Source organism: Lotus japonicus, chromosome 5, assembly GCF_012489685.1.
Source record: "Lotus japonicus ecotype B-129 chromosome 5, LjGifu_v1.2".
NCBI lineage: Eukaryota > Viridiplantae > Streptophyta > Magnoliopsida > Fabales > Fabaceae > Lotus > Lotus japonicus.
The window spans coordinates 40,174,228-40,184,449 of NC_080045.1; the positions used below are offsets into that span (position 1 = coordinate 40,174,228).

A 10,222-nucleotide genomic window follows, 5' to 3' on the forward strand; every position below is an offset into this window, starting at 1 on the left:
TTACAGTTTTCAATGCATATTTTCTAAAGCAATAAATTTGTTTCATCAATAAAAAGACACAATTTTAATATAAGCACACATGAACATAAGACTATTATATCAAGATCAAGTAACTAGGTAACTGGCTCCCGCAAAATGATATCATGAATCGCGACTACGAGTCCACACCCAGCAAGCAGTCTAGGGTCGAACAAATCCCCAAGTACTAAAAATCTATAGAACCACAATAAAAAGTCTTGATTGATCCTTGATGAACGTTTATTGTGCTAACCTATTTCTTTCTCATGAGAACTCATCGAGACGGGCATCTAGCGACAAATATCGATTACCTCCAAGTTACTGTCAATCTCGATCAACAACTCTCAAAGGTTAGGACGGTTAAAATTTAGTACAAATATATGCATTTCCATTATCACTTGTCCCTACCAAGAGCGTAACTTGATTTTCACCACGCTACACACAACTGCTTGAGGCAAGCGTGTGGTGCTCAAAGCCCCCCAAAAGTACACAAGTCCACCCCTAATCGGTCGATTAAATAGCATGTTAGGAAATTCAACGACTTTCATTTGCCATTCTTCAACCCCAGACTCCTACCTTAAAACCCTCAAAACTCAACCGTGTATAAAGGCAGGTTCAATGAAGCATAAGGTACACACTTGAACGTTAGAGTGTTTTCACAGGTTCTACCCCGCACACCAATATGAATTTATCAAATCTTAAAAAGAAATGTTTGAAAATTAAGGAAAAACATATGATTACCCAAAAATTTACTCACACTCAAAAAGAGATATATGAATATAAATGAGTGATATGAGGGATGATGTATTAAGATAAAAAAAAAAATACTCAAGATAGAGAGATATATAAAAAAATAGTGAAAATAAAATGAAATGAAAAATGTGTGTAAGTGTACTAAAGTTTAGAGAATATTTAATTTCCCGTGTGTGTTTGATTACATTTTTTTATATACCAAAAAATGTTTGATTACACTTTCAACCCAGATTAACACACATTTCAATAAATAAAAAATACATTTTTAGAGGGACAAAAAGTACGCTCAGCCAGTTGGTTTCATACTAAACTCACATTTACTTCATGAAAAAAGCCAATGGAACTAAAAATAAACAGATTGAGAGATAATGCTTTAACTTGTTTTTGTTCAACTTCTAAGCAACCACAAAATTAATGATTATAAGAGATTAAAAGAGGAATGTAAGGAATAATAATTCAATAATAGTAGTAATAATTAACAATGTGGAGGTAAAATGTGAAAGTGAAAAGTGGTAATTAGTAGTTAGGGAGAGTTGATGAGATAAGAAGGGTGAAAGGAAGGCGCGGAACAGATGCCAAAAATAACTAACGAAGCAGGGAGAGTAGGGTGGGGGACAGCAGAAAACGACGAGAGATAATGATGATGATTGTATTTGTAGTGCTTTTGCTCCGACACAAACCTGCGACGGCGACGGCGACGGCGACAGAGATGCGCCGCACTCGCCGACCTTGTGTGTCGCGTTTTAGAGAGCGACATGTAACGCCGTCTGTCTAGTCGTCTAACCTAAACACCATCACGTGACCACTGCTCCATCAACCACCCACTTTTATTATTAGCCTCACTGCCATGAACCTTTTTCCTTTTTCGTTAAATGTCACACCAAAAAAGCATGATTTATTAGTCTATTAATTAATTGTCACAGTTAATTTAATTAGTCTTTTTTTTTTTTTACATTTTTTGAGTTGACTTGTGCAAGGGGATGGATGGAGTTGCTTCAAAGCTTTTCATTTTCTTAGGCCATCCATCATGTTAGTTTATGAGAGCACTTCTTTCATTCTGATACAAATAGTTGTTATGCACTTTTGGTATACAAGACAGTATTGTGGTCCAGGAAAACATCGATATTATGTGTTGGATTCAAAATCACAATGTGTTTGATGAGTTTGACACCTTATCCGCAGATGAATCAATAATATTTACCATATATAATTGATCAACTTGGAATAAGGACCATTTAAATTAACTCGTGTTTGATTTAGAGTTTAGAATTTTCAAATTATGGCTTAACTAAAAATTACAAGAGATAAAGTTTTGTTAAGAAAAAAATATTAGATATTGTTACCGATGACTTTGTTAATGATATAACTTATAGGCTACCAACGATAGCGCACGATTAAATTTTCAAACGTCCGCTAAGTATCGACCAACAAAAAATTCAATTTTTGAAATTACCGACGATTTTGGTCGTCGATAAAGCCTTCGGTAACTAATAATCATTTTTTTAGCCCTCCAATTTTTCAACGACGGTAATTTTAATTTTTTGAATGCTGACAGTCAAAGTTATCGGTGGCTAATCTTGTTAAAAAAAATACCGCCAAGTTACTGACGACCATGATCGGATACTAGGGTCGTCAATAACATTTTTTTTTCAATTACAAAAAACTCTACCAGCGACCTGACCATCAATAACATCATAATTAGTTTTTTCTCGTAGTAGCCCAATTGGAGAAACAACAACGACGACCTTTATCGATTTTGTTTTTTGATGACTTCAAATTGACAAGTTGTCTCGCTCACCGCCAATAAAATCACCTGCACATCCCTTTCTTGCCCACTCCCCCTTCACCACTACTACCAGTTCAATAGACATTGATTGCATATAATCTTCAAATTTGTCATTATTTGTTTGGAAAAGGAGGGTTTTGGTCTTGGGAGTGATTGAGGACTATTTAGCAAATCAATACATCATTTAAAATTTATAAAACAAAAAATTAACTATCGGCTTAACACATATGGTACACATCATTTAAGGTACCTACCGTAATTTGGCTTAAGGTATCACAATACACCCCTCAAAATTATCACAAATATCTATAGGAAACTCAATGAAGTGATATTCCCTTCTTGCAAAAAGACCCAATCCTTTTGAATTGGCATCCTCATCGGGAAGAAATACCTCCTAATGAATGAAAAAGACAATGGACGAAAGATGAACGCTCCATTTGTAACATAGCAACTCAAAACAAACGAAAGTCAAGCAATATGAAATTGAGAAGAAGAAACGTCCTAAGAAGTCAATAATATGAGACTAAAAGATGAAAAAGACAATCATAACCCAACCTCTAAAAATATGGTCTTGCACATCATCATAAAAAGGCTCAAAGGATTTTGAGTCCTTGATTGAGGATGGCCTACAATGCGTGTTATCTAATGGAATAGGGTTTTTCAATCATGGTGATATGATTGTAGCGCCTTCTTGCCATTCACACTAGAATAAATAAATTTTGAGAAAAAAATCTGCTAGTGGAAGAAGATCTCCTAAGGATGAGTCATAGGGTACAAGAGAGATTGAAAAATGGATTTTTTGTGTAAAATCTTGCCTGATCTTCATTGTTAGTAGTTCCACTACAGACCAAATGATAAAATGAAAGCAAAATTTGAACATGAAAAGTACTATATGGGGGTAATTATTTTAAAGTAATTTCGTATCACAAAAATAAAAATGGTATGTGGTCACGGGAAAAAAAATTCCACTCTATTTGATATTGGAGATCAACTTGTCAGTAAAGATTTGGTGACTAGGAGAACACTAAAATGGAAACATCAAAGGCGTAATAAATTATGTTAAATAATAAACAATGTGTATTATTAACAAACCAAAAGACGAAAAGATATATTATAATAGGAACAAACACTCAATAGATAGAGTGCAAGAAAAACCCTTGTTTCTTGCAGAAAGGGCTTGAAAATGTGCAAAGACAACTCATGAAAACCAGAAAGCTAATCCAAAGGGTCAAAAGCAAAAGTAAAGAAAAACAACCACGCAGCTGTGGTGATAACTTGAACATCGAAAGTATTATTTGTAGGCACACCTCCACCAAAGATGGGAGAAACATTGCTAAGGTTGCTATTTAGCCTACTACTTTATTTGATAACACTTATTTCTTAATTAATAGAATTTACATTAATTTATTTTGGGGTGACAGTTAATATGCACTCTACAAAATAGGGTGCACTGAGGTTAAAATCAAATAAATATTTGACAATCTTATAAGTATTGATTTGATAACAAAAATGTGTCATTTTCTATCTATATTCAATATATGAAAGTAATTTACAGTATATAAGCTAATAAGATTGATGAATCCCAACAAATGAGTAGATGCTCTTATCTCAAGGTGACGTTTTCTGGTTCATCAAATCTCATGGCATTGATATAGAATTGAAGAATATTTCAAAGAAAGAATCAAGAAGAGCAGAGCTGAGAACATGCTTGACATCACTATGAGAAAAAGAAAAAAAAAGTGAAACAAAGAAAACAATGGCTTATCAGGAGCAAGTGAAACCTTGGAAGATAACCTCAGCTGCTAACAAAAAATCAGAATGTTGCCTCCTCATGCCTTCTTGGTCTGCAAGAACAAAAATTTTCCTTAAAAAATCCACATCTATTGAATGTAAGCAGCATAAGGAAAAATGTCTGCTACTAATGATTACTTGATTAAGGAGATCATAGATAGAAATGTAGTAGCATAGTAAAATCTCTCAGCAACACCCTACTACTTGCAACGAAAACTGACAAAGAAAACTTAAGATGGGAAATGTCACAGATAATAGTGAAGCTTACCTTGCTCAGGTATTTTTTCTGAATTTTCAATGCTTCAGTAAGCACTTTCTTAGCATCAATATTTGAGGTTATGTCACCCAAGATCTGAAGAAATAGTTTCATGTCAGATACACACATATACAAGAACATGAATACATTGCACCCATACAAATATAGGAGATTGAGAAAGACCTGGACAACATCGTCCACACCCTTTGCCTCGCTTAAAATCCGCCTATTCTTGATCTCAAGAACACTTGCAACAAGAAAAACAGCCAGTGCACCAGTTTCCTCTGTCTGTCCAGTCTTCAAGTTTTTTCTCTCGAATTTTCCATATTGCTTCAAAACCTTGTCATTTAGTGCAGATGAAGGGCCTTTTGATTTGGCATGATCTGGATCCTCGTATCTTGCAAAGAGGTTTGGGTTGTATTCCATTGCCCACATCAACTGGAAACAATCTATATTATGTCTTAAAATGAGCTATTAATGTGAAATACTCTATCTCATCAAGAAATGTCAAGGAATCATAACACAACAGCTCTTTAACCTCTAATAAATCATTTATTGTGAAACTTTATATCATTAGAGAAATTCATCCTTACCTCCCAAAGATATAATGTATCAGCGAAAGAAAACTCTCTTCGGAAAAGAACCATCAGCATGCGAAATGCAAAGAGATATTCTCCACCATCTAAATCCTCTGCAAAATACGAAGATATGAAGTTGATAAAGGTAGGCTTCTTGCACATTGATACATAAGAGAGCTTCTGCATGTTGAGACAAACTTGACACTAGCTTTCAGGTGATCAACTTGACACGGTCTTCCTTAGGTTATGTTTGGATTGATGGAAAATGATGGAATATAGTAGAATAGAATCGTTTGAATTATTTACAATAAGATGTAATGGAATGGAACATGATGGAATACGTTTCATCCAATTCATTTAATACACTACCTTTTCTTTCTCTCCAACTTGGAGGTATGAAATGGAACCAACTTTTTTCACAATTAAATCATAAAAATATCTAAACAATGGAATCTTAGCTTTGTTTCATTCTACTCTATTTTGTTTTATCTCATTCATTTCCACTCCACTATTTATTACTCCCTCTGTTCCTTAATATGATGATAGGAAAATTGAAAAGTCAGAATTAATAAGAGAGATAAATGGTATATTAGGAAGTTAGGTAGTGATTTTAATAAAAACAAGAACATTTGATACTATTTCTTAATACATGTGTCAAAACCTTAAAGTGACACATATTAAGGAACATAGAGAGTAAATATCAAAACATAGGATAGGTGTACTGATTACTTTAGACTATAATTTTTTTTATCATGTAGGTGCAAATACATATACAATTTTCTGTTAAAAAGCCACGTCATAATATGATTGTCAAAAAAAGAAGTATTTTCCACAATAATCGACCATCCTAAACTGTGTGATGAAAATGTGTGATATTTGATGCTGATTCTGGTTCAAATTAAAAAGATAGTAGAATCTGAACTTCAAAACTACTACTCATAGCATATTAGAAGCTGTCCAAACAAGTTTTACATACCAAGATGATGGTGAAGTTTGGGATCAACTGTTTTCATTATCTGTGAGAGTGTACCCAACTGAGATTGCACCCCCATTGAACTGGCATCGCACTTGAAGTTCTCTCTCTGTTATGGAAACAAAGGCAGCAATTTAAAAAAGACTAGAAAATTTAATTGTCAGAGAAAAAAAATTTGTGGTCTGCAGATGAAAACTAAAGCAGTAGATAGAACATGCTAAAAGTTATCCTTCGAACCAGATGCATTAATATAATGTTTAATTGTAGTATATTGATTTTCTACATTTTATTAAGGACCAGGTGCAACAATGAGCACGTTTTGGCTGCAGAGCAAAGAGCACCTATTGGAGCTTATTTAGTGCTTTTTCTAGTACATAAACACAAATAAGTGCTCTTTAGTCTGCATCCAAACGGTACCCATAAGAAAATAAGAAAGAAGCAATTACTTCTTGTACAACAATATTTAGTGGAAACCTATATGCAAAAATAACAGACGTGCGAAAAATCTAGAGAAATTACTAATTGTGCCCCTTAGTTTCTAGTCTCAAAAACTATAAAATGTAAGGATTAAACAAGCTGTGGGAACATCACAATATATTGACATGCTCAAACCTAAAAAACTAAAGCACAAGAATTAACAGTCCAATAAAATTTTATGCCGGTAGTTTTATAGTTACTGCCCACTAGATTGTAGTTTTTACAAATCAATTACCCACACAAGAAACATATAGAACTAGCACTTTTAAGCAAAATTGCTCCAGCTATGTCTAGCATACCAGCCTTCGCATCGCACGCTCAAAGCACCAATAGCAGTCTGCTTCATTCTCAATAAGCATAACCAAAGGTGAGCAAATATCATTCATTCCTGCAAAGAAAATCCTTGCTTAAGAATGTCTCAAACTTCTTGAAGCTCTTTCAGGTTACCATTAAAAAAATGAAAGTTGTAGTGATTCATTCATTCACCTTGCACGTAACCAATATCATTGTCCAAATAAGCATAAACTGCAAGAAGATCCCAAAGTTTTGCTTGATTAGCTTCACTTTCATAAAAGACAAGTGTTCGATCTGTTCGAACAACATCCAACCCTACAATGCAAAATAATCAATTGTAACTTTAGATGCTTGTTAAAACAAATTGATTATTAGTAAACCACAAAGAAACAATATTTAAAGGAAAAATACCCGCATTAACTTATGTAACGATTATATTTCATCAAACTAAACAAAAGCCAAACAGAATAAGAAAATATCCAGTATTTCAGCAGCAACATATACATACCAATTTGATGTAATAACTGCATCCACTGTACAACTTTCTTATCTGAAGACCGGACACCTACCAAAGAATTATTTATTGGCTGACCATCTTCATTAGTGAGGGGTGTGGTGATAAATTTTCCACTACCTATGACTGGGACAAACTTTTGACATTCAGCTTTCCACATATCATATTGCCCCCTGAGTAAGAAATTTATACAAGACTTAACTGTTTGGTCTATTCTTAATCAATACAAAGAAGTAAAACAAGGGAGAAAATACTATAATTTACACCTTGAAGAAAGTTACACCAGATGCTTATTAGGAAAACCTACATAAGACTGCAGGAGGAAACCTAGAAAGCCGTCTCATCTTAATATAGTCTAGATTATATGGGAGATAAAGTAGAGAGCATTATTCTTATTGTTCACATATTATAAGGAACAAAGAAAAAAACTTAATCAGAAGAATGGACATTCAAAAATTGTGACACATATTTGGTCTGCACTCAACAGTTATACAACATTGCTGGCAGTGATAACTGATAAGGCAATGGTCTAAGTCATAAAAATGGAGATAAGTGACAAAAATGATAGGAGGCACTGGTAGTGGCAGCAGCAGAAAAGTGGTGCTGGCAGTGACAAATGGAGGAAGGTGATAATGGCAGATGAGAGTTTAATACAGTCTACTTATTTATATGTTTTGTTACCTCTCCACCTATATTAGCCACTAAGAAATGTGGCAATTTAGCACAGATTATATTCCAAAGAAACGATTACCAGAATTCAGAGGACAACAAAAAACTGTGGCGTAGTGTTAATGTACTCTTAGTCCCCTTAATCTGATTATGCATATATACATTGAAATGAAAATATACCTCCTACGCTGCTTGAGAGCATTACGTTCTTCATCTGTGCTGTTAGGATCATAGCAACCGAGCAAGAACTCCCATACTTCCCCTTTGATTGAAGGGTGGACACCCTACATAATTTACAGAAATAAATACAGGAATAAGCACAAAACAGAAGGAACATAAACTTGAATAATAATAAAAAGAAGATGATTTCAACTTCTTTGATGTATGTTGCAAGAAAAATAGTGCATCAAGGGGTTATCATAAACTATTATCATATGGTGTCTCTTTTACAGAGAAAAATATCTCATCCTCTAAGGGGGTAAAGTTTACAGATATTGCCAGTCTGCAAACCATAGTGAATGGGTCACCATGAAGTAGATTTGTAAACATACAAACACACATACTCATAGAGGAAGCCAAAAGGAGGACTACAATTACTTATTATTGACAAATTCAGCAATGTAATGCACTGTAAAACAATATACAAGCAAACAAAAATGGTTACCCCCCGCTGGATTCGTCTAAGAACTTTTGCAATGTCCAAGCGACCATCTTCAGAAAATGAAGCTTGCCATCTTCTTGCACTTAGAGTTTTGCCAGACTGTGGAAACAGAAAAAGAAGTGGATAAATCAGAAGACAAAACACAAGCACCTACTTTTTTAGCAGAAAATAAAACTCTTTCTCTTCTCACACAAGCACATAAAACAACAATGATGAAAAACATCTATCTTGTATGCACAGGCAAAACATAAGCAAAAAATGTCAATCATGCAATAGTATGTTGCTTATCACATCCACAAACGAATAATCATTCCACATAGCATAAATTGAATTGATGTTCATCTGGGAACAAAACTAAATCAGCATAGACAATAGCAAGTGTGATTAAGGTAGCATTAGTAGAGAAGCAAAACTGCACCCTTGGTTTAAATCGAGTGGTTGGAGCGTCAGCTTGGCATTCTGGTCGAATGGGGTAGAAAGTATTCAATTCAGTAGTTCCAGAACTCCTCATAAGAACTCTGCACAGTCCCCCACAACCAATCATCTACTCAACCGAAGCTCTTCAATTCCAAGTCCGTTGCTAGAGACCCATCATGACCAATTGCTTGTGATTGAAGAAACCCAAATCCAACACATTAAAAAAATTATTCTTTCTACTTCAATGAAATGTAAAAAACAAACAAAAGGGTTTATTACTCTATTTCACTAAGTTAGTTTCCATCAATGACATTTTTCAATGAATTCAACTAAGTTAGATTCCTTAAATTTGTAAAATTATAAGGGAAAAAAGGGAAAAAAACAAAAACAAAGACACCTATTAAATCTTTGTTTGGCAATAACAATAACAACAATGTGAATTTGATCTGATTCTGCATCTTAAGGCAGCACCAGGAAAAACCCATTTGTGGAAACATTTTTTGAAGCGATTGTGACATCGCGGGTGAGATATAGGAAGTACCTTGGAGATTTTGGAAATGCGAAAGAGGGGAAGCTTGGGCTGGAGCTGCGTAAGAGAGATTGAATTGAAACAAAGGAAGAACAAATGGAGAATGCAATTTGTTGCAGGAGGTGAGAGAGAGAGAGATTGAAGGCGATGAGTGTTGAATTAGAATGATTTCCAAAAATGGAACAATGATTGAATAAGAGAGGAACAAGATCATGTTATACTATATATATGCATTTTTTCGCAACGGTTTATTTGTACAATGTTACATTAAAAGATTTGGTTGGCATTTTTTTGCATAAATTCATTATTATTGCCCCATGTACATTTGGATCATTTATATTCTATTCCCCCACCCACCTGATTTTGTTTTATTTTGAGTAATGATTTATCCATACTCTATGTTATGTTCTGTTACACGTGATTTTCACCTTTTTTTCTTCTTCTTTTTACTTTCTATATTTTTATGTCATCCATTATATCACACATATTATCCGTAGTTTGAAAAA

At 34.2% G+C, this 10,222-nt stretch overlaps 1 protein-coding gene across 2 annotated transcripts; it reads right to left on the bottom strand.

Moving 5' to 3' along the window:
• Nucleotides 1–4,053: 4,053 nt before the first annotated feature.
• On the bottom strand, nt 4,054–9,934 carry LOC130721267 (rab GTPase-activating protein 22-like). Of its 2 annotated transcripts, XM_057572033.1 has the most exons (12): nt 9,729–9,925; nt 9,189–9,374; nt 8,774–8,869; nt 8,290–8,393; nt 7,435–7,613; nt 7,119–7,241; nt 6,932–7,020; nt 6,159–6,264; nt 5,198–5,295; nt 4,788–5,042; nt 4,617–4,700; nt 4,054–4,401 (listed from the first exon to the last, which is right to left on the bottom strand). In XM_057572033.1, exons 2-12 carry the CDS (start codon nt 9,312–9,314, stop codon nt 4,387–4,389), a joined length of 1,275 nt encoding a protein of 424 aa, XP_057428016.1. In that variant the 5' UTR covers nt 9,315–9,374; nt 9,729–9,925; the 3' UTR covers nt 4,054–4,386. The 2 variants fall into 2 exon arrangements, with proteins under 2 accessions (XP_057428016.1, XP_057428017.1); XM_057572034.1 differs by lacking the exons at nt 4,054–4,401; nt 4,617–4,700 and having other exon boundaries at nt 4,917–5,053; nt 9,729–9,934.
• Between the last annotated feature and the right edge of the window lie 288 nt (nt 9,935–10,222).

What these genes read in the sequence shown, in the direction of transcription:
- LOC130721267 (XM_057572033.1), bottom strand. Translation starts at nt 9,314, where the DNA reads ATGATTGGTTGTGGGGGACTGTGCAGAGTTCTTATGAGGAGTTCTGGA. An exon ending in CCACTCGATTTAAACCAAGG is followed by an intron (nt 8,870 to 9,188) that starts GTGCAGTTTTGC and finishes CTGTTTCCACAG; the next exon opens with TCTGGCAAAACTCTAAGTGC. An exon ending in GCTCTCAAGCAGCGTAGGAG is followed by an intron (nt 7,614 to 8,289) that starts GTATATTTTCAT and finishes TTTCTTACTCAG; the next exon opens with GGGGCAATATGATATGTGGA.